This window comes from Manihot esculenta, chromosome 10 (genome assembly GCF_001659605.2).
Source record: "Manihot esculenta cultivar AM560-2 chromosome 10, M.esculenta_v8, whole genome shotgun sequence".
Taxonomy (NCBI): Eukaryota; Viridiplantae; Streptophyta; class Magnoliopsida; order Malpighiales; family Euphorbiaceae; genus Manihot; species Manihot esculenta.
This window is the reverse complement of record NC_035170.2, coordinates 685,707-709,399: the sequence shown is the minus strand read 5'-3', so window position 1 is coordinate 709,399 and position 23,693 is coordinate 685,707. Positions and strand designations below refer to the sequence as shown.

Sequence of the window (23,693 nt, the reverse complement as noted above, 5' to 3'; positions counted from 1 at the left end):
GAAAGTAGAGGATTAAAAGGAAAAGCAATGGCTTTTGCTACTAACTATATTTCCCTCTCTTCCGTTTTCTCATACCCGAATGAAACTGAAGTGTTCTTCACAAGAAATAAATCTACATGGAAATTCTTGCTTTCGAAGGATTGCTTCAAAATGGGTAGGATCAATTGTAAGCTATCAGATAGTGGAATCGAGAAAAAACCCACTGGAAAAGATGTGTCATTGAGCTCAACGAACAGGATGGAAGAGTACAATACAGCCATGAAAAGGATGATGAGGAACCCATATGAGTACCATCATGATCTTGGTTAGTTTATTCTACCCGAGCTTTGTTCTTGATGGTTCTGTTTCATTGCCACTTATCTTCCCTTTGTTATGATAACTTTTCAGTAGAAACATTGTTTTGGGGTTGATTGTTTTAGATTATAATTTTGATTGCATTTCCATGGAAATCTGATACAAAGCGGTGTTGATTGTTTTCAGTCTTAGTTATGTGGTAGAGAACGCTGTAATAATAATTGGGCCATGAAAGATCTCATCAGGATATTTAAGAATACTTGGTTGTGTTATAATCCATTTGCATTGGAAGTGATGAAGCAGCCTCTAGTTTATTAATTTAGGATGGATCTGGATCTAGATTCTAGATACAATCCTTTTGAATTTGTTTTTGTTTTATATTATATGATTGATATAGCTTCAAGATTGCAATGCCTAACATGCGCAAAAGGACTACCTCTATTTTAACTTTTTATGTTTTATTCATTCAATGGAGTGGACCCATTCCTGGATAATGGAGCTAGTGTAAACATCAATTTTTTTGTCACAACAATAATAAATAAATAAAAAGTTTTGGTAAAGAATCACAGAGATTCACAAACCTTGATTTGGAAGGTTTGTGTTTGCTTATATAGACTAGAGATTCTGATAAAGGCTTCATTTGGTTTTGCTTTGGTTCAACTTTTAAATATAGAACAATAATTCCATGGAATAGCAGTGTTGGCTAATTTTAATAATTAAGTATTATATGGAAGAGATACTTCCTAAATTTTGTAGAATACTTGTTCCATGGCCATGGAATAATTACTATATTCCCACACTGTTCTGTTCTGCAAACCCAAAGAAACAAAAGACTAGTATTTGCTTATTATTAACTCCCTCTGGATATGTTTTAACTAGGTCTGCATCCATCTATTGTGTGAATAGAATCCAATTAACTTGGAAGGTTTATTGTTTTCTTGAGTTCCCCCAATTTTTCTGATTTCAGGTATGAACTACACACTGATAACCAATAGTTTGATTGTGGGTTCCCAGCCTCAGAAAACTGAAGATATAGATCATCTGAAACACGAAGAAAATGTGGCCTACATTCTAAATTTGCAGCAGGACAAGGACATTGAGTATTGGGGTATTGATTTGCAGTCTATAATAAAAAGATGTCAAGAACTCGAAATCCTTCATATGAGAAGGCCTGTAAGGAAACAATAGTCATTTGAACATAGAAAATACTAAAACTTTTAATGAATTCTTATTTCCTGGGTTTTCTTTAGTTGTGGTTATGGTTATATTCTATGTTCTGCCAATGATTTTATTGGTGCTAAGTGAATGAATTTGGGAATTTGTTTCCTTTATTCAGGCCACAGATTTTGATCCAGACTCCTTGAGAAGAATGTTACCCAAGGCTGTTTCATCATTGGAATGGGCCATTTCTGAGGGGAAAGGCAGAGTGTATGTGCACTGCACAGCTGGACTGGGAAGGGCACCTGCTGTTGCAATTGCTTACTTGTTCTGGTTTCAGGAAATGAATGTCAGTCATCAACTCTTCTATTATTACTTTTTTCTGCTAATTATATCTAGTGGCCATCAGTCCAGTCCGGGCTAGGTCCCGGTTCAAGATTCATGGGAACCAGGACTGGACTGCAGGTCTCTCTCTATCCCAATGTCGATTTTTGGTTTGGTTTTAATCAAAACCAAAAGCAGGAATTTTCTTTTTCAAAATTTCTTTTCCAAAGGGAAAAAAACAGTTTTGACCATGAACCGGTTCCAGTTCAAAGCCCAGTTTTGACCAGTTTCTTCCAGATTGGACTAGTCCAGTTCTAGGCCAGGTCGAATTATATCATGCTTTCCTCGGCTTATTAGGAAGTTTAAACTGCATTGATATTTGACGCTTATCCTTTTGCCTTCTAGTTGGTTTTGCTACTTATATCGCTAACTGATTCTCTATACTTTCTAATCAGCATATATTGGTTATGAAACAGCTGAACACAGCTTATGATGAACTAACTTCAAAGCGACCTTGTGGACCTAATAAAAGATCAATACGAGGAGCAACTTACGATCTTGCCAAGAATGATCAATGGAAGGAGCCGTTTGATAATCTTCCAGAACATGCTTTTGGAGATATAGCAGATTGGGAGAGGAACTTGATTCATGAGCGTGTTCGTTCTCTTCGTGGAACCTGAACATTCAGGTGAAAATTTTTTGATTCTCGGAGGCGATCTTTCCTTAGGGTTTTTCACACTAAAATTAGTAAATGTAATCGATCAATTAATCGGCATGCTCACTCTTCTGCATTACACCCACAGTAGAAGTAAACAATTCCTTTCTAGTGATTAAAACCAATCATTTTAACACCAAGAAAACAAAAGTGAACCATGACTTTATACATACTGCTTAAATCCATTAGTTCTAGTTCCATGTTTTAATTCTTTGAGCGTGATTAACTATCATGTTCAGGAGCTTGATCACGTTTTATGTTAGAGCTTTCCTGTAGACTTTCGCTTCAGTTACAAGTGATCCCTGGCACCAGAATCCCACATAGGAAATACAATGACGATAAATCGTACACATAGCTTGTACCAACTTCTCTAGCGTATACTTCCTGATTCATTTCGATGTTTGGCTATTATTTTGTTCATGTATCCATGCTGAGGTGTGATGAGAATTTAAACTTTGTTAAACAGGAGATTAGCAGCTAAAAACATGACAAAGCTGCTACGGGGTCTTTTGCGATGAGAACGGCCTAGGGAAGCAATAGCATGTTTACAATAAACTCTGGAGTCTATCAAGGAATCTACACCCATAACTACTCTGTGCAACCGTTGTATATACAATAAATACTATGTACAACAATTGCATTGAAAGAGATAATAAAGGTGGCACCAAGATGTGCAATCAAACAGTCAAATACTCTTCTTATTACTGAATTGCAGAACATAAGATATCAGTAATGCTAGTCTAAATTACCTAATCCAATACAATAGTCTATGCCAGCAATTTCTAGCCTACTGTCAGCTGCGAATGTTTCTTTAAAGATTACAAGTTGATAACCGGCAAAATGCTAAAAAAAAAAAAATTGAAGAAAAACGCAAAAACCGCACTTCATTGATTTCAGCTTTTATTGTGGGGCTGGAGTGTCCCCTGAACTGAGAATATAAAATTTTGTATCCTAGATTTCTGAATCATTGCAACCGATGTCATCAGTATGGTAACTCAGGGAAATATGCTTCTCGAGTCTAAGGTTACCACTTAATAGGAACTACTTCAGTGCATGCCAACACCATACATGTGGCTGCAAGGGAAGCACTTTACATAACAACCTCGTTCCAGCTAAATGGAATCCAAGAGTAGCCTAGAGTAAACAGCAACTGAAGTGTCTTGGTATTGAACATGGTTATCGATTAAGTCAATGGAAAATGGCAGCAGAAGACATTTGACTCAGAAGCAATCTCCACCTATCAATGTCTAATGCTAGCATAATGGTGACTGTACTTTAAAAAAAAAAAAAACTGATTGATTGATCTTTGCATCTCTTAAACAAAAGCTGTACACAACTGCCGTTCAGGAAAAGATTCGGGAATTTCAGACATTCTGGAGCTTGGCAAGTCGTGCTTGTCGCCTTCCTAAATGGAATGCTGTAACTATCCACATTAAACAGACCTGGATCGGAAAAATGAATGGCAATTTCATACTTCTTGGTTGAAATAGTCACATCATCAGAATGAAATGCATAAAAAAATAGTAAAAAAAAAAAAAAAAACATTCAGACCATGCAAAGAGTGATATAGCAGAATAACACCTATGTTAAAAAAAACAAGAGCTACATAAACTAATAAGAAGCCCATCCGATTGGATGAATAATCCACTATGCTTCTGAAATACATATATATAGTGATTATACGTACAGGCAAGGCATAAAGGGAGACAGTTGAGGCTTTTTCATGAAGAGTGCTGAATAGTAGCTTATACATTCCTGCAGCTGTAGCATCTCCAAGCCGTTGAACAATTACATCTATGCACACCTGCAGCACCATGTAATGGAGAGGTCATGATGTTTTGGTGCTGTAAAATGCCTCGTGAATAAGGAATAGCGTGGTGAAATGATGATTTGCTACTCAATCAGAAAAGATCAGCACAATTCTTCCATGCTTAAAGGAGTTAACTAGGATTCCTATGATGGTTAACATCTAAAATAATTGGTCAAATATATTACGGAAGAGAGTGCAATGAAACGGTTCCGAGATGAACATGTAAAATAACAGCATGTTGCTAATACCAGTCGTCATAATCCAATTCTCAACTCTCAAGAGTCAAGATGGTTGGAGGAGTTGACAAACCTTTGCTTTGTATTTCTCCTCCTCTGAGACGACAGTAAAGAGTAGTTCTCTTCCTGGCCTGGTCACTACATAAGTGACAACCTGAAAGTAATGAAAAGGCCAAATGGTAAGATCTCAGTATCTTGAACAACTCACTTAGTCTTTAACAACTATGAAAATGGAAACTATCAGCTATACACATCATAGGTGCACGGTCAATTAACAAACAAAAAAAGAATGAAGCGAATTCGGCTTTGTGGCCAACCTTTCTTAAAGTCTCACAGATGGCAACTGCTATCCAAGTTGGCCAAACGGCAACAGCAACCAAATTTAAGAAGGCAACAACTGGGGCAGAGCATATAGCTGTTGTAACCCCAGCTACAGTAAGGATGCGCCCCTGCATTTGACTTGATAATTAAAATAAAAAGAAACTATGAAGTGTGTATCCTAATGAAATGAAATGCTGTGAACATTATGACTTAGTTCCCAGACGTTTTTATATACAAAGAAATTCATCCCACAGAATATACTAATTTAATTGCCGGAGCATGGACAGATAGAAGTAATTGCCACAGTCTGAATTCATGATTTTTCCAGTATTGTCTCTTAAAGTCAAGGTCATCTTCGTTTAGATTGCCATGAATTCAAAAACAATTACCATCACCAGCTGGGAACAGAAGTAGGAGATATTGTTTTCCATTTTAAGTCAATTATACACATATGATCAGCAAATATTTCAGATTGAACTTAATATAAGTTTTGCCTTCTAATAAGCAGCCAATATTTAGATGAAGAAAGCTTATTTCATGTAGATACAAATGAGAAAAAAAAATTGATTAAATTACCAACCTCAATACAGCTATGAGGAATTGGAGTCTTATTAAGTTACTAGAAATCTCATTGCCATTATTCTAATATTGGAGTCATACTAGGTTACAGATTCAATTTTGCATAACTAGAAGTGAACTGCTGGCTAAAGATTCAATTGTGCATTAACTAGTAGGAACTTTAACTCTAATTTTCAATTGTGCATTAACTAGTAGGAACTTTAACTCTAATTGCATAAAGGTATCTTCATCTTTTTAATTTGTCCCCTTCTCCAAAATGAACCACACTTTTCCCAGTGTGTAAAAGGAAGAGTTATAAAATAAGCATAGGGAGAAAACCTCTTTTGGGAATGTTTATCATGCAAGCTTAAACTATTACAGGGAAGTACAGTAGTCAGAAATCATAAGGCAGCAGCCAAAAAAGATCACGTGTGAAGGAACTTATCTAAATAAAAGAATACCGTTAGCGTAAGTTGTCCAGCAAGGATAAAAACAGCAATAAAGCTATTTATCTGTGCAAACAATCTTCTTCTGCCAAGAGAACTTGTAACAGTTATAGCAATTACAGTCACCTTCTGATCTTGCAGACAGACAAAGGGAAGTCAGCAGTAAGGTGCATTGCATGCTACCCATATCAGAAACTTGTAAATGAAATGCCACAAACAATGTGGATCTAATTCTAGTGGAATCTTAGCATGTAAGCATTTAATTTCAGTGCAGTACAGCTCGCATTGGCATGTTATGGGGTTCACAAGCACATCATTTCCCCTGCAATCTATCATCTCATGCATAATAAAGAAAGCAAAAATACGAAGCTTAAAAGAAGGGGCTTAAAAATATTTTCAGTGTTCTTAGTTCCTTTCTTCTTTTTTTACCTCATTCCTGCTTAACAAATGCCTGGTAAAAGAATGCCAAGCATAACCATTATAATTCTCTATGCTCGTGCAAATCCTATTTCTTCACTACTCAGCAAACCATAAAATCCGGATTAAGGAGGGAGATCTATAACTGTAAAATACATATTGAGGGAAAAAAGTTTCATTTTACCTGAAAGTAGAAGAATGAGGAGACAACTGCACTCAGCCACAGGAATAAGGACACATACAATAAATAAGTTGAAGATAATATAAGCCAAAATCCATCTAAGATGGCTAAAAACCGAGGCTTCACTGTAGATGTAGGTGACTTGGGACACAGAACTTTGAAAGAAGCTGATGTCATTTGATCATCCTTACTTTGTTGATCAGGATCAGCCTTTCTGTAAATCAGAAGCAAACAATTTACTCGCAACACTAAGGACTAAAACAACAAATTTAAAGCAATTTACTCACAACACGAAGGACTAAAACAACAAATTTAAAACAATGTACTCACAACACTTAAGGACTAAAACAACAAATTTAAGATTTAATACCTGCTTCATAACAATAATTTTGAAATTCCACTCCTAGAAGAATATGCTCAGCCAGCTATATCAGTTAATCCACAAGGCACAAAAAAATTGAGTAGCACAACTATCATTTACCCCAAATAAACTAGATCAACAGCTCATAGATTTCTGACAGTGTTCAAAGGTATTATCTAGAAGACAATTGAAAAGATAATATACTAAATACAAACTACAAGAATTGAAATAAGACTCAGGATAGACCCGTCACTCTTACCTTTTTGAAAAAAGACGGTTTTAAATGCATCTAGGATACGTATTATATATGAACAGTACACAATAACAAGTAGTCACCACAAACAAGGAATGACTATCCACTACATTATAGAGTTTCAGAGTATTAGTCCAACCTGCAAAGCCATTAAGATCAATTTCCTAACAGCTAATCTAAATCTTTTACAGCACATCGATAAGAGCTTTAATCTTTAACACATAATGTGGTATCTACATAAGAAGACTTATGCTGTCCACCTAATACTCCTTTAATTCTAATCTATGCAACTGAAGTAACTTCAGGTTTGTTGGGTCATGGTATGTTAACATGTGCATGCGTAATTGGATATTTTTTGCTTTGTTTTTAGCATAATATACTGTCTCAACAGCATATCTGAAGATGCTTAGTTTTAGCATTGGTTTTTGCACTTGATTAGTCTCAAGTCTCAACTATAGTATTGACTCCAAAGCAAATCATATGATATACTATTGCTTATAACACAAGAGAAAACCTCAACTAAAAGTCTTTAACACAAGAGATAACACTAGGAGCATGCAAAAGAAAAATACATGAAGCAAAGAAAATAAGAAATACAGAAACATAGCTGACCTTATGGGAGATAATTCTTCAGGAAGTTGGGACATATCTTTCTTGATCCCTTTTGATGACTGTGCAGCAAGTTCCATCAACAAAGCAGCAAACAAAAGCAGAACTGCAACGAAGCAGCCCATGGTTTAAAGCCACATAAAACTAAATGGAAATTAGGAAGTTTCTCTAATCTTGCAAACAGTTGAAAAAAGGACAAGTACATGGTCCCATCCAAGCCATTCCCGTGGCAAACAATGAACCAAAAAGCTGGCCAAGTGTAGCACCGGCCCCAATGAACCCAAACAATCTTGAGCCTGACTGAATACAGTAAACAATGTCAAATGCAGATTAAAACCATGATTTATCTTGAAATGTGATGTTGCAGTCATACTAACCTCACTATCCATCACATCGATTACTCTCGCCCAGGTTGAAGAAATGGTAATAAGATTAAGTAGAGCAACCTTCAAGGGGGGGGGGGGGGGGGGGGGAAGAAATTCCATTGTTATCTAAACTTGAAGACGCTTGAAGGCATGCCAGCCAAGAAATAACAAGTGACTAATCAATAATCGTACCCAGAGGAACAATGCAATTCTCACAGAAATGTAAAACCATCCAAGGTCGCTCCAACTGCTAGAATATGCAGGTGAACCAATTTCATTGACATCATCCTTTAGATACTCCTTTGATTCAGTGGATATTGAAACTTTACCCTAGGCATTGAATTTATATTACAGAAAAAAAGAAGCCCTTAGGAAAATATTCCAGAGAAAGAAGACAGAAGACATTAAGAAAAAGGAAGGCAGGCGGGAAGCAACGTCTCATACTACCTTGGTTTTGAATGGGGAAATTCCGCCTGATGAGGAATTCCAGAGAAAGAAGAACACAACAAGCGATACACTAAAAAATCTGTGTATCAAAAGCAAAGCCTGGAATTTCAAGAAGCACTTATTATGGGTATGTACAAGGACGCTAACAAATACTAAAAAATAAGCAACTAATTCATTTCCACTGAGAAAAGAGAGAATGAGATTGCTAAAAACTGTTCATTTAAGCTCAAAATAATGATTTCGAAGTCCAATTCAGCATATACAACAACAATTTTAGGGATTTAACAGCCATAAATGCAATGCAAGTACCTTTGCTTTAGACAAATTAGGCAAGGAGAAAATGAAAGTGGATAAAGGAGCAGCAACCAACGTGAGAGCTAAGGATCCAACAAACAAACCAGGTAGATTCGATAACCCCAGCGAGATCGCTCCCTCGTCCCGCAATGGCAACACCACAAAATACGCGCTCAAAATCTGAAAGAGAAAAATTAGAAAAACTGAAAATTTTTACATAAATTTCAAATTAAAAACTCCAAAATTGAAGAAAAATAAAATTGAAGAGGCATTACGAAGAAGAAACAAGAGGAAGAGTGAAACAGAGATGAGACTTCGTGAGGGTGAACGGAGACGAACGTGGAGAGGATGGAATCCAATCGAGACCTGCTCATTATGCTTAGCAATAGCATCTCAATCTCTATCGCTGGAATTGATCGAAGATCATAATCAAAGGTCAATGCATTCGAAGATCATAAGCAGAGGTCAATGCATTTTTCAAATACTTGGAGATCTTTCAAAAGGAAAAGCTTTTTTTCCCCCTGTTCAATTCACTGGATTTCTCTATTATTTAAAATTATTTTTTAATTTAAAAAAGATATTTTAAGAAAAAAAAGGAATTATGTACTCCGTAGTATAAATTATCCATATTTTTTAATTATTGCTTTATTATAATTTTATTTTATTTTTAAAATATTTTTCAGTATTTAATAAAATTTAATAATTTTAAAAGATTATAATTAAAAAATTAATAAAAAAATATTTTTTATTAATACGTATAAAAAATAAAATTATTAAAAATTATAAAATAAAATAAAATAAATAAAAATTATATTGAAAAAAGTATAATTTTTTAAGAGACATAAGAAATTCACTTGCAAGAAAATCTTTTGTTAATGGATCGAAGCAGGAGAATTTAAGAATTGGATCCTTAATTCTTTTGTACTAGCCACGATTAGGTTTAGCTATGAAACTGATTCAAAATAAAGTTGATTTATTTTGAAAATCGAAATAGGATGAAATAAAAAATAAAGACAGCTTGAAATTGATTTAATACTGAAAATGGAATTAAAAATCAGTCTAAATTAAATTAGAGTTAGTAAAGAAGGCTTTTTTTTAAAGTTACTCTCTCCATTTATGGTTGCACGGTCAGTCCTTTAGGCCTTCTTCCCGATTACTCGGGATCTTTTTCTTTCCTTGTCTTGTCTTGGTTTTACTTTGCTTTTTTTATTTTTGGATTTCAAAATTTGGTGTTTTAAGATATTTTTTCTTTGAATATGTGTTTTCTTTAATTTATTTTATCTTTGATTGATAATTTTATTTTTTTGCATGCATGTAGTTGTGTCTTTTCGGTTCAGATCTTTCTTCTCCTCTTGTTTGCTTCTATGGTTAGAATTCTATGTTGGCTTTTCTTCTTTTTGCTATTTAAGTCTGACATTAGGCAACTATAGTGGCTTATTGAGCAGAGAGTTATTTTTCGGTCGCAGAGTAATTGCACCATGCAGCATTCATTCAGAATGTGAGAGGCGTAGTAAATAATATAAGAAATATTATCAACTCGTTGCCTCAATACTGTCACACCCAATCCCAATACTGTAGAGACGGATAATTTTGAATAAAAAGAATAAAACTTACCTACCCAATTTTAGAGTCTCTGGAAGAAATTATTGAATTTCTGAGCAGGATATTGGTTTAAAGTAGGATCTAGCCGAGAATTTTAGAAGTTTATGAGTTGATTGGGTTGAAAAGGAGGAGATTTGGATTTAAAAGAGGAAAATTTTTTTAAAAAAAAATAACAGAGCATTTTGCTCTGCTACTGCTTCCGCTTTTCTTCACGAAGACAAATGCTCTGGTTTCGGGAAGAAACCAGAGCCTTCTAATGTTTTAATCTTTAATTTTTTTTTAATTTTTTTTTTTGGGCCTGGGCTTGGGCCTGATAAATACTGTCTCTACAATATAGTTGCTAGAGCATCACACATTATCTCAAAGGGCAAATCCCAATTAGAAACTTGGATGATGATGGGAACTATTACTAGCATCTCTTTAATCGAATTAAAGGTTGTCTTACAATCTTCATCAGAATCGAAGGTCACTTCTTGTTGAAGCAATCTGTATAATGGTTGTGTAATCTTAGAGAAATCCTTGATGAATTTTCTATAGAATTCTGTATAGTCAAGAAATGAATGAATTTCCTGTACATTTGTAGAATAAGATGGATTTTTTATTGTATCAACTTTGGTTTTGTCCACTTCTATTCCCTTGAGAAACAACGTGTCCTAGAATCAGACCTTGGTTAACCATGAAGTGATATTTTTCATAGTTTATAACCAAATTTGATTCTAGGCACCTTTCAAGAATATTCTCTAGATTAGCAAGGCATTAATCAAAATAATTATCGTACACCGTGAAATCATCTATAAAAACTTCAATAATGTTCTCCACATAATTAGAAAATATGCTCATCATGCATCATTGAAAGGTGGCTGGAGCATTGCATAGGCCAAATGACATTCTTCTAAATGCGAGAGTACTAAAAAGGCAAGTGAATGTTATCTTTTCCTAGTCTTTTGGAGCTACAAGGATTTGGTAAAACCTTGAATGCCTATCCAAGTAACAGTAGTGTGATTTACTCACAAGTCTCTCAAGCATTTGGTCAATGAAAGGCAAAGGGAAATGATCTTTCCTGGTAGCTGCATTCAGTTTTCTGTAGTCCATGCATACTCTCCACCCATTTTATATTCGAGTGGGCACAAGTTCTCCTTCAGTATTTTGAACAATGGCGATTCGAGTCTTCTTTGGAACTACATGAATAGGCTTACCCATTGGCTGTTAGAAATTAGGTAGATGACTCCAGCGTCTAGAAGCTTGACTATCTCTTTCTTGACAACCTCCATCATTGGTGGGGTTAACCTCCTCTGAGCATCACAAACAGGTCTGCAATCTTCTTCCATAAGAATTTTGTGCATGCAGGTAGATAGGAGATACCCTTTATGTCTGTTATGGTTCACCCTATAACTTTCTTGTGTTTCTTCAACACTTGTATGACACTCTTTTTCTCGTGGTGGCTTAGCTAGTTTGAAACTATGACAGGTAGTGTCCTGTATGTTCCTAAATAGACATACTTCAAATGACCTGGTAGAGACTTCAGTTCAAGCTCCGAAGCTTTCTGGACTGATGGTGGCGATTTGTCGTTTGATTTGAGCAAATGAGTGGTCAAATCAGTATAAATTTGGTCTTGTTTAACCTCCAGGTTGCATGCTATCTCCCATCTTACTGTTTCATCCATGCTTCTCCTGTCTTTCTCTCTTTCTTGATTGGTGTTCCTACATAGATCAGTGTTTAGTTTGTTATCTTGATTCATTTCAAAGACTTCTTGACTTAAGCAATCAATAACATCTAAATCATATACAGGAGATATATCATTAGGAAATTTTATTACATCATCAACATTAAACTTTATTACTTGTCCTTCAAATTGCATAGTTAATGTACCATCATGCACATCTATCTTTGTCCTGGCAGTGCTCAGAAAGGATCTCCCGAGCAATATGTCTGATATTGTATTGCTCTTGTTCTCCTCCATGTCAATCACATAAAAATTTGCTGGAAAAACCAGCTAATCCACCTGCATCAAAACATCTTCTAGGACACCTTTTAGATAGACAATAGACCTGTCGGCCAACTGAATAGCGATGTTAATATTTTTTAGTATTCCTGCATTTAATGAGTCATAAATGAAAAGAGGCATAATATTGATTGATACCTCTAGGTCACACATAGCTTTCTTTATGCCAATATTACCTATTTTGCATGAAACAACAAACATTTCTCGGTCTTCGCACTTGGCTGGAAGTTTTCTTTGGATAGCAGCTGAGACACATTCTCCTACACTCACTTTTTCATGTTCAACAAGTCTCCTGCAGTTGGTGCATAGTTCCTTCAAGAACTTTACATAGCGAGGTATTTGTTTGACAACATCCAATAAGGGTATGTTTATTTCCACCTTGCGAAAGGTTTCAAGTATTTCCTTCTCTTCCTTTTCCTTCTCGGATCTTGCTAGCCTTTCTAGAAATGGAGGTGGAATTTTGAAATGGTCTGGTGATCTTCCTTTTTCTTCTTTCTTCTATTTTGGTGTAGCTTCCTCAGCCTGCTTCTTAGTGGTTTGCCCATAGGTTTGGACAAATTGAGATTCAGGAACGTTGCTCTACAGCTCTTTTTCGACGGTTTGTCTAGGGGTTTGAGCAAATCAGTGTTCCAGTCTGTCATGCTGCAACTCTTTTCTGCTTTTCAAGATTATGGCACTGGCATTATGTTTTGGGTTGATCTCAGTTTGGGAAGGTAATTTCCCTTGTGACTCTAGCTTACTCACCGATGTGGCAACCTGACTGATTTGCTATTCTAGATTTTGAATTGTATTTGCTAGAGATTTCATGATCTCTTCTAGAGGTATACCTAATTTTTTAGGGGCTATTTGGATAGAATTCCTTTGACGATAATTTTGAAATTGATTTGCTCTAGCATAACTGAAATTCGGGTGTTTCCTCTAATATGGGTTATAAGTGTTAGAGTATGGGTTATATTTCCTTTGGCCATTAAGCCCTCAAATGGCATTAAATTGCTATTCTTCCTCTTGAAGAAAAGGACATAGATCAATTAGATATCCTATCGTGGCATAGATTCCACAGGGCCTTACTTACTGAGTTTGATGAGCTTGCTGCACTTGACCTACAATCAAACTTCGGACAGCTGATGTTAAATCAACAATTTGTGAGGCCAAGGAAGATATACTTACCTCATTAACTCTTCTAAGTGGTTCTCTTTAATCTCCATATTGTTTTGAGGCTGCTGTCATAGTGGAGATTAGGTCTTATAGCCTGAGGTGTTTTGTCCTCAATTGATCCCCACACGCTGTATCAATCAGTCTCCTTTCTCAAGGTAACAAACCTCCATAAAAGTATTCAATGAGAGACTTGTCAGAGATGTCATGTTGAGGGCAACTTATGCACAATCGTTTAGATCTCTCCCAATACTCATATAGTTCTTCGGAATCCTTCTGCTTGATATCACTGATCTCTCTCTTAATGCCAATGGCCTTTGAGGTTGGGAAGTATTTATTCAAGAAAACCCTCACCATCCTAGCCCATGAGGTAATGGATCCGGGTAGCAAGTAGAATAACCAATATTTGGCAAAATCATTAAGGGAAAAGTGAAAGACTCTTAGTTTAACAAGTTCTTCAGTTATCCCTTGAGGTATCATGGTTGAGCATACAATATGAAATTCTTTGAGGTATTTGTGTGGATCTTCATTTTTCAGACCTCTGAATTTTAGAAGAAGGTGGATTAATTCAGTTTTAAGCTCAAAAGGGGATATCAGAGGTGGGAAAGTGATGCACATCGGTGCTTGATCACCCGCGGGAGTTGCTAATTCACAAAGAGTCATTTCTTGTGCCATTGGAGCTCTTATCCCAATGTTTTCAGTTTCAAATTCAACTGCTACCGGCTCTGATCTAGCTACTGTAGGTATTCTGTTTAGTGTTTCTGGTGCAGCAGCTTGTATATCAGCTGCGGTTGGATCTGCCACCTCTACAGCAAGTTATGCAGCAGGATTTAGGGTTGTTGTTGTCTCTTCACTAGTTGCAGATGAAGACGGTTTTGAGCCTTAGTTCCTTGTATTTGCTTGTTTTCTCAAGTTCTTGGCAGTACGTTTAATTTTTGGATCGTAAAGTAAATTTTCTTTACATTCCGAACTGGTCATGAAAGAAAATAAGTTAGTTTAAATTCCTCGGCAACAACACTAATTTTTTATGGGTGTCGAAACCAACAAAAATAATCTATTAAATAACAACAAATATGAATTGTTTGTAGGGAAAATAAGATCAAATTTACAGAGAATTGATACTAAAAATTTCCAAATGTTGACTATGATAATAAATAATAAAAATAAAATAGGGGTTTTGATGATGAGTTAAAATAAAGATTAAAGCAATAAAAGAAAATAATAATTAAAAGAGAAATAAATCAAAATAAACGAGTTTTAGTTGAAGTGTGGGATCTATTTTAGTTTGGAAATTGATTATCGATGCAAAAATACTTTTACTCATTTTAATAAATTAGTTATAGTTATGAAAAACGCTCCACATAACCAACTGTCATTAGGTTTAAATTAATTAAGAAACATTCGCTAATTAATTCTAACCAATAAATTATCCAAAAAAAAGTTTTTGAATTTCATTTATCAACTGTAAGCATTAGAGAGATCTAATTGTTACTTGTTGAATAACTTAAGCAAATTCTTAATTTGTGAATTTGAGTTAGATTATGCAATTTCTTAATAGTTACACTAATTGTTACTTGTTAAATAATTTAAGCAATACGGACTTCAAACATTCAAACTAATAATTTATTACTTAGAAATTAAGAACAATGGTCCTATTGATCAAATAACAAAATAGTAGTAATAATAAAAAGGGAAAATTACTTTTTAGTCCCTGAGGTTTAACGTAATTAACACTTCTGTCCCTCTATTTTAGCGACCCAACACTTAAGTCTCTCACTTTCTCTTTCGTCCAAATTCGTAGTCCTTCCGTCCATTTAAACCGTTTGATCAAAGAGTCAAAGGTGAGATGTGATAATTTTTTCCAAAAATACCATTCTCTCAATGTGAAATCCCAGAAGAAGAAGAAGAAAGAGATTAATTTTGTCAATTCACAAAATAGAGACGAAGAATAAATTTATATAAATATTGAAAAATAAAAGATAAATAATTGAGTTTAGATCTCCCAATTCATGTATAAACTGAAATTTTACTCTAATTTTAATTAGAAAAAAAAAATTGACACTCATAGTTCTCAAAGAAAATATAAAAGAGAAGGCGAAGAATCGGTGCTGGTGAAGAGACATGAGATGCTGCGGCTGTCCAAGCGCTGTCCTGAATGCTTGGTTTATATAAATGCCAGTTATTAGTCTTCAATTTACTTGTCTATAGCCCATCTATCAGAATCACTAGTAATGTTTGTTTTCCCTTGTAAATGTTTAGCTTGAAGTTAGAACTTGTAATTGAAGTTCCTCGTAGTTTACATTTGGATTGCTTAACATCGAAGCATTGACTGCAATATTCTGGGAAAAGATTATCACAAATTTTTTTTCCAAGTAATCTAAATGCTAAAAATGTAGTTGAAGATTGTAACAATTGACTTTTGCAAATCTCTTGCACAAAATCTATACCAATAGCTATACAAAGGAAAATTTTCATTCTGCAGCAGCATCCCCTTCATCTGGAGAACAATCTGGTAAAGAAATTCCCTGAATTTGCCTTTTCTAGACATGCTACATGAACATATCTCCCAAACTTGTCTACTTGCCTTGGCTCCCCTCCTGTGTCTTTCTTGCAGACCTTGCAAGTTTTGTCCACCCAGCCCTCTTCAACATATTGCCCATCCACTGATTTCAACATGAGAAAAAAAGTTTAAAACAAACAAAAATTCAGTCTTTTAACTTTCATTCTTTTTCTCAGACTCTCTCCATCAACAGACAATGATGGGTTATCAAGAAAAAAAATTTTACAGAATGAACTCAAGTTGAATGAATGAACTGCACACCTTCAATGTAAGATTTGAAGAAATCCTTGTAAGTCCCTCCAATTTTCCGTCTAAGAGCACCATACTGCATAGAATGAGAAATTCCAATTACAATATATAAAATAAAATTCAAATAAAAATTAATTATTTTCTTTTATCAAACAAAAACTCTGCAAGTACCTGTTCCCTTGTCATTCTACCACCAGACCTGGTGTTTTCTCTAGCCTCGTCAAGAAGTTCAGCATCTTTAGCAGAACGAACCTGGGAAAAATCTAAAGCTTCTGTTACACTGCTAAACAAAGATTGCTTGCTCTTCTTTGGCTGCTCTTTGCTATTCTCTGATTTAGCAAGAACCCTAAATTTAAAGCTCTGATGAAGCCTGCAGTGATAATTCAAGCATTTCTGTGTAACTCCCACCTGAGGAGGGAAGCAACAGTTTTGAGAAGGTGACAAGGGAAGAGTTCGAAGTCCCATGTTTATTTTCCTGAAATGCAGTAGCTTCAATTCCCACCCAGAAACTCCAATCATTTTGCATTTTTATAGTCAGTGTGGCGGTGCTTGGCCTGCAAAGCAGAGCCACTGGTTTATTGCAATACTTGGTGGCTGAAGGAAAAGCTACGTGGTCCTTTGCCCAGCTACTGAAACTGAGAGGAAAAGTTGGTGGTGAACTTGGGACAAATTCTTAAGAACTATCTCTTGACTGAAAAAACATTTCTATATCTTTATAGTTGCAATATCAATGGCTACCACGTGATTGGAATTTCAATTTCTGTCCTCTTCTTGAATTTTTCTTCTTAAAACACAATATTCTTGTGGTAATTATTAGAATTGAACACCCACATTTGTATTTGCATATGCTAAATATTATATTATACCACTAGGTTAGCTTATTTTTAAATTAAATAAATTAATGAGAATTGACAAAACGGAGTTATTAACTCTTTTTTTAGAATAAATATATTTATAAGAAAAGAATTTACGATATATATTTTTATTGTATTTTTAAAAAGTTAAAAAAAATCAAATTAAATCGGGAATTTCTAGATATAAACAAAAGTATAAGATAATAAAAAATTCTTGTGAATTTATTGAATAAAAGGATCTTCAATTGATGCAGTCAGAATATAAATATTAAATAATTAATTTTTCAAACCTGGAGAATAATATAATATTAACATTCCAACCAAAGGATGCACCAATTGTCTTAATGTCTCTCTCACTGACATTGGGCCCACAAAGCTCTCCAGTTGCACAATGACACCTCAGCTGTAGCCTAGTAAACTCATTGTAATCACCATAATGATTTGAGCTAATTTTTTATTTGAAGAATACAATTTTCCTAATTCAGTATGCATATGATGACTCTGTACAAACAACTTCCTCTATGAAAACTTGTCTTAATTTCCTTTCTCTTATAAAATAAGCACAGCAAATTACTATTTACTTACATGAGATGAAATTATTACACAACATAAACCATGCCAACCTCTAGAAGAGAAGCTGGTGGAATTTTGAGTGCCACGTCTGGCCCCCTGCAGTTCCTTCCAAGGAAATTATACCCAAAATTAATAGCCAATTTCTTAAGCACGGATGACCCTTGCTTTGCTTGAACATGAGAATGTCCTAGTATAAATGCAGTTCCAGCTTCTTGAGCTGCTAAAAGATCTTCTAGCTCTTCTTTTAACTGCAGATGAATATCAGACTCTTGATCATCATCAATGGCAAATCTAACTCTTCTTTCAACTACAGGTTCCATTTCAATAACATCAGCCATGCTTTCTACTGTCGAAAAACCACCCGACACACTAGCCGGTTGCACGGTCTCCTCAATCTCGTATTGTGGTGTGCAAGCGAATGTTGTGTTTCCTATCACTGCCAATCTATATTCACTGGAGGATTCATTGGATTGAGATGCAGCATCCTCAGTATGCGAGTTAGTTCTAAGTGCTCGACGCCAATCATAGTTGATGAAATCAGCCAGCCTAGCAATAAGCTCAGTTTCAAAAGAATCAACATCCTGATGCACTTCACGATATCCATATCGAACAATGCATCTGTAAGATCGATGAGTTGAAGGGCCAACACGTCCCACAAGATATCTCTCAGCAGGGGGCACATAAGGGACGGGCACAGATTTTACACACACGAATACAAGGACACGGTGAAAGGCAGGAAGGTTAGTGACAAAGCGTGAAAAGTTAGCTGGGATGCCGGAGGTGAGGTCAGTGAAAACTAAGCCAATGCCTGGGACTCTAGCAATTCCTAAGCTTGGACCTAGTTCTAAAAGCCAGTCTAGTGATACCTTGTTATGGAGATCAAATTCATACTTTTTAATGGTGGCATAATGCCAAACAAACATGATGGTCATGAGGAAGAGGGCTAAGAGGATGGGAAGCCAGGCACCCTCGGTAAACTTGGTCAGTGAAGCTGAGAAGTAGAGAAGTTCAACAGAACCAAAGAAAAGTAGAAACGAAAGCGCTACTGCAGGGTTCTTGTTCCAACAGAGGATGATAACCAGGGAAGTTAGGCATGTGGTCACCAGCATTACCGTCATCACTGCCAATCCTGCAACAGAAAACAATGAGATTGTAAAAACTTAACCGCCAAGATTCCCTTCTTAGTTTTCTAAATTCAGGTACTCCATAAAAATTTGATCATCAATTATAAGATGAATCAAGTTGAATGACAAGGTCAATGCATGTAATCGAAGTCAGGCAAATGGTGCTTGGCTTGCCCCTGACGACTAAAACCTTGCAATGGACACTGCTTCTCAAAATGGAGATGAAATAAGCATTTAAATGGGAAAATAATTTGGTAATATATACGAAAAATAAGGATCTGGGTCAACTTTAATGATGCAACCTACCTGATGCATTTCCCATGTGCTTTGTGTCTCTAAATCCAATAGTCACAGCAATACAGAGGACCATGAGAATCCAATTGATCTCAGGGATGTAAATCTGGCCATGCATCTCATCAGATGTGTGAACAACTTTCACTTTTGGGAAGCAGCAAAGTGACTGGCTCTGGTTTATGATAGAGAATGTCCCAGTAATAATTGCTTGGCTTCCAACCACAGAAGCAAGAATTGCTATTATTAGCACCGGCAACCTTAATTTTTCTGCAACCAAAGTCAGTCAAGTACATGACCACCACTGGTTAGAAGAAATAGTCCCCAACAGACTGAGACATTGCATTTTCCTAGTTGCTATAGTTGTCTCGTTTTAATTTGTCAGCATTGGTGGATGGCAAGTGTGAATAATTACGCAGATGAAGGTCTTACCTGGAACTGAAATATAAAAACCAATATGATTATCATTGTGGTGATGTTGCGACAGATATGCAGCTTGCCCCATATATGCCAATATAAGTGCTGGATAAACCAGAAAGGTGAAAGCAATCTGAAGTGCAACAAAGACGAGAGAAGTACATAAATATTCATAGGAATTGTGGATTTTTATATCACTAGACATGATACTAACTTTGGAATTCTAGCATACCTGAATTGCAGCATAAGAGAAATGGCCTAGATCAGCAAACATTGCTTCTGAGCCTGCATATGAATCATGCATATCATAGTCATTCTCAGTTAGTTAACAAAATACGATCCAAAACTCTGTTTCCCACAATGTAATCCATCAACACAGTCTGGATGTAGACTATACAGATAGATGTTGCTGGCTTAGAGAGACATATCAAGCACATTTCAGGTTGAATTTGAAATTCTAAGTCACAAACACCCAATGTATAAAAATTCCACATATACAAACATGTTACAAATATACCTGTTATGCACAGTAATATTCCGCCCAACGACATCCATCCGCCTTTCCTTGTTTTCTTCAAGAACTTAAACATGTAATACGGAGAAAGAGCTTGATAGACGTGTGGATTCCAGTAGATTATGTTATATAAACCAAGGGCGCTGATGCATAATAGCCATGTTAAGACTATTGGTGCAAAGAAAAATCCCACTCGATGTGTGCCATAGTGTTGAAGTGCAAAAAGACAAACCAAGATGAAACAAGTGATTGGAACTACAGCATCTGCAAACAAGAGGGAGCAAATAGGATTACAGTATAGTTACAACTGAAAATGAAACTAGGATATAAATGATAACGTTAAACAAATTAAACAGATAATTTATCATCTTCAATAGCCAAATAAAGACATCAGCTCATGTCTTCAAATAATTTTACATGATTTTGTCAATGATTGGGATTTTGCATATTTACTCGTAAAGCAAAACTAAAGCTCCACTAAATTTTATTTCAGACAGCAAAAGTCCAAATGCAACCTCCCCCTTCTCCCAAATCCAGTTTTCCCCCTTCCTCAAAGAGATTTCCAGACACCTAAATACAAACAATTCAATTGTGTGGAAGTAATTAGCCAGAAGTTCTTTGCCCATCATTAATTCTCAACTAATGCAACAAGCTTGGTCATTCTATTAAATCCCAGCTTCTTAATAAAAAAATTTATAAGTTTCAATACTAATTTAATAGTAGAAATAAGGCAAATGCGAGTAAAGAAGCATACACTGATGATGCTCCTTGGACATGGATAACTCAAGGCCAGATACAGCAGAAAAAACTGCATACAAAAAGCAAATAAACAATATGTCAATCTGCAAACTGAGAGATTAGAGCATGTCAAACAAATTAATCGAACGTTACTGGAAAGAGACTTACCAGAAATTGCTGGAGTGAGTACTCCATCTCCAATTACCATACATGTACCAAGAAGCACCAAGATCAGCAAAGCAGTATGCAAGGCCTTGTGCTTTTCAAGGTATATTTTAACCCCTGATTTATTATTCTTCTCTGGAAGGTGCTCAGTTTTGTAAGTAGAGAGTGCTTCATCTGCAGCCTGTCTATTGGGCAAAAGGCTCACTTTTGCATGCCGGCATATCAATGAATACAGTGCAAAAGTACCTCCTGCAAAATCAAGCACAAAAAGTTTTCAATTTGATGATCCAACTGATACAGTTATAGCATAATTATCCGAGTACTTACCCTCTCCGTTGTCATCAGCTCTAAGTACAACAAAGACATACTTGAACAAGGGAACCAATGTGAGAGTCCAGAAAACAAAAGACAGAACACCAAAGATCTCTTCATTGGAGTCTGAATGGTGGATATCTTCTGCAAATGTGCTCTTATAAACATAGAGAGGAGAAGTGCTGAGGTCCCCATATACAACTCCAAGGCTCTGATATGCCAAAACCAACAGTGTCTTCCAAGAATCCTTCTGCAACGAAATTTGACAAGCACTATTCTTAAGAACTCAACCAAGTTGCAGAAGCATCACAAAATTAATTTTCTATCAACTGAATGAACCTCCAGGCTACATGTCATTACTGACAGTGCCTTTAATATGATCTTAAAGTATAGATCCAAGAAATCAAGCTCAAAAAAGAAATGAACAAACCTTTGAGGTATCCCAACATTTACCATGCCCGAGATCCATGATTCCTACGCCTCAAACTGAATTTCTTTTAGTTCCTAAAACAATATATATGCAGATCTGCAGGGAATAAAATATTTAGACAGAATTAAAAATTAGAATTGAATCTGAAGAAACTCTTTAAAGAATATCCTCATGAATCCCAAAGCACCCATGCATCTTTGCTTTGCTCCAACAACCAGAGAAGATAGGGGAAAAGAAATAGGTCACATTCGCTCACATTCCAATAAAATCCACTTCCCATCCATACCTCCATCACATCCTCACCAAACCCTCAGAAAACTGAGTTCAAGAAAAAAATTTTTTTTAAATAGTAAAAAAAACTCCAAATATTGAGTTACACCCACATCCTAAATTTTGGTGAAATACCGGAAGCCTTAAAATATTATGCTCAGCTACAATAAAATTAATCAAATAAAGCTTCATAAATGAAAAGGGCCCTCCATCTTAATCACAGCACCTGCTGAACTTCTTTTCTGTTATAAATAAGATTATATATTTACGTCTCTTTTCTTTTTATGGTTGATACTTCACTGTTTCTAGCACTTGAATAAAGCAAGAAGCCAAATCCAACACGAAATATATAGCAACCGATCCATAAAAGACAAAAAGGGTATGGAACAACAGCAACTTTGATGTTATTTTCAACAAAAAAAAAAAAAAAAAAAAAGGAAACAGCAACTTTGATATTAACAATGTGTATTAAGCTGTGGCAGCATATGGCAGATAGTTACTACGGCTTCATTGCCACAGAAAAAACAAGAATACAAGATTGAAGAATCTAAGTGACGGAATAGAGAGGCATGATCACGTGGTGTAACGACAGTTTACGTGCACCGCCTTAAAAGCCGATTCTGAGGATCATAGAAAAAACCGCACCTTCCCTCTCTGGGTTAGTTTGGATACCCAAATGGACTTAATGAGTCTCAATTTATCCATCCACAGATGAATTTCCAGATTCTCACCCACCGAAAGACACCCTTTTTAATTTCTTTTCTTGAAAAATCTTTGAAAGCTGATATAAGCAGTTAAAAAAGTAAGATTACTGCTGGTTTGGATTTTGCAAGCAGCTAAAAGTGATAATAAACGAATCATAACTTTACAATCACATGCTCTCTTAGATAGACCACACAACCACTCACAAATTCATTACCCTGCAGAGCTAGCAATTTGTTTCAACGATTGTAGTAGAGACAGGCCCATGTGGGTCATAAGAAATGAACGTGCTTTTTAGCTCAGAATGCACTAATCATCACCAGCCTTTCACAATCACTTTGCAGCAAGATTAAGAAATCTGGCAAACCCACTTGTAGCTTACTTAAACAAATTTCATAAAATGGCAAAAGTAATCTGAACTGATGAAGACAAATATGGTGAAGCATTAAACTTTTACCTGAGTTTCAATTCCATTCTGAACTTCTCGGTGACAATGGTAGAAAACTCTGATTGGATCTGCAAGAACACACTAATGCAGCAATGTGTGGAGTTGAAGTTCAGAACTTTTCTTCTCACCACCTTAACAACATATAGAACATGAGTCACTCTTTTATACAAAATAATTGTTTACCAAGAGACAGGACATGTGAGGGAGATTTATACGTAAGTAGAAGGTAGTGATAAGCTTAAGAGACAGCTCGCACTGTAGATTTTGGATGGATTTGAAGGGTTAAATGAATGGACAAAATTCGACCAAAACAGATGAATGGACAAAAGCTGTTAACCTCTGCACCAACTGACAAACGGCGAATGTTGCTCGGTTCAGTCGAGATACTATTATAAAGAAGAAAATGGAGGAGAATAATAATAATTAATAAATTAAAATAAAGAGCATTGTTTTTTGGACATAGAGAGTTTCCATTTAAAATATAAGGGGGTTTGTTTAGTA

The 23,693-nt window shown here is 35.7% G+C and overlaps 4 protein-coding genes across 9 annotated transcripts; 1 reads left to right on the top strand and 3 right to left on the bottom strand.

The window, feature by feature from the left end:
* Positions 1-10: 10 nt before the first annotated feature.
* LOC110624681 (phosphoglucan phosphatase LSF2, chloroplastic) lies at positions 11-3,181 on the top strand. 2 transcript variants are annotated; one of them, XR_006352303.1, is made up of 6 exons: positions 11-304; positions 1,262-1,467; positions 1,631-1,801; positions 2,253-2,464; positions 2,768-2,866; positions 2,958-3,181. XR_006352303.1 is itself a non-coding variant. In XM_021769917.2 (5 exons), the coding sequence occupies exons 1-4, from the start codon at positions 28-30 to the stop codon at positions 2,454-2,456; spliced, it is 858 nt and encodes a 285-aa protein (XP_021625609.1). In that variant the 5' UTR covers positions 11-27; the 3' UTR covers positions 2,457-2,464; positions 2,958-3,181. The 2 variants fall into 2 exon arrangements, 1 of the variants encoding a protein (XP_021625609.1); XM_021769917.2 differs by lacking the exon at positions 2,768-2,866.
* LOC110624680 lies at positions 3,164-9,327 on the bottom strand. 2 transcript variants are annotated; one of them, XM_021769915.2, is made up of 13 exons: positions 9,065-9,327; positions 8,805-8,969; positions 8,496-8,594; positions 8,241-8,378; positions 8,061-8,129; positions 7,887-7,983; positions 7,687-7,789; positions 6,464-6,674; positions 5,878-5,991; positions 4,855-4,986; positions 4,611-4,691; positions 4,179-4,295; positions 3,164-3,933 (listed from the first exon to the last, which is right to left on the bottom strand). In XM_021769915.2, exons 1-13 carry the CDS (start codon positions 9,179-9,181, stop codon positions 3,856-3,858), a joined length of 1,521 nt encoding a protein of 506 aa, XP_021625607.1. In that variant the 5' UTR covers positions 9,182-9,327; the 3' UTR covers positions 3,164-3,855. The 2 variants fall into 2 exon arrangements, with proteins under 2 accessions (XP_021625607.1, XP_043816887.1); XM_043960952.1 differs by lacking the exon at positions 5,878-5,991.
* A 6,228-nt stretch (positions 9,328-15,555) lies between these two features.
* LOC110624634 lies at positions 15,556-16,896 on the bottom strand. Its single transcript, XM_021769847.2, has 3 exons — positions 16,526-16,896; positions 16,367-16,430; positions 15,556-16,208 (listed from the first exon to the last, which is right to left on the bottom strand). The coding sequence occupies exons 1-3, from the start codon at positions 16,871-16,873 to the stop codon at positions 16,039-16,041; spliced, it is 582 nt and encodes a 193-aa protein (XP_021625539.1). The 5' UTR covers positions 16,874-16,896; the 3' UTR covers positions 15,556-16,038.
* Positions 16,897-17,633: 737 nt separating this feature from the next.
* Positions 17,634-23,442, bottom strand: LOC110624926 (potassium transporter 2). 4 transcript variants are annotated; one of them, XM_021770390.2, is made up of 11 exons: positions 23,202-23,442; positions 22,962-23,102; positions 21,773-21,868; positions 21,358-21,592; positions 21,034-21,279; positions 20,882-20,935; positions 20,131-20,391; positions 19,846-19,898; positions 19,629-19,746; positions 19,212-19,466; positions 17,634-18,910 (listed from the first exon to the last, which is right to left on the bottom strand). In XM_021770390.2, exons 3-11 carry the CDS (start codon positions 21,809-21,811, stop codon positions 17,808-17,810), a joined length of 2,364 nt encoding a protein of 787 aa, XP_021626082.1. In that variant the 5' UTR covers positions 21,812-21,868; positions 22,962-23,102; positions 23,202-23,442; the 3' UTR covers positions 17,634-17,807. The 4 variants fall into 4 exon arrangements, with proteins under 4 accessions (XP_021626082.1, XP_021626081.1, XP_043817017.1 ...); XM_021770389.2 differs by lacking the exon at positions 22,962-23,102 and having other exon boundaries at positions 23,202-23,441; XM_043961082.1 differs by lacking the exons at positions 22,962-23,102; positions 23,202-23,442 and adding an exon at positions 22,059-22,244.
* Between the last annotated feature and the right edge of the window lie 251 nt (positions 23,443-23,693).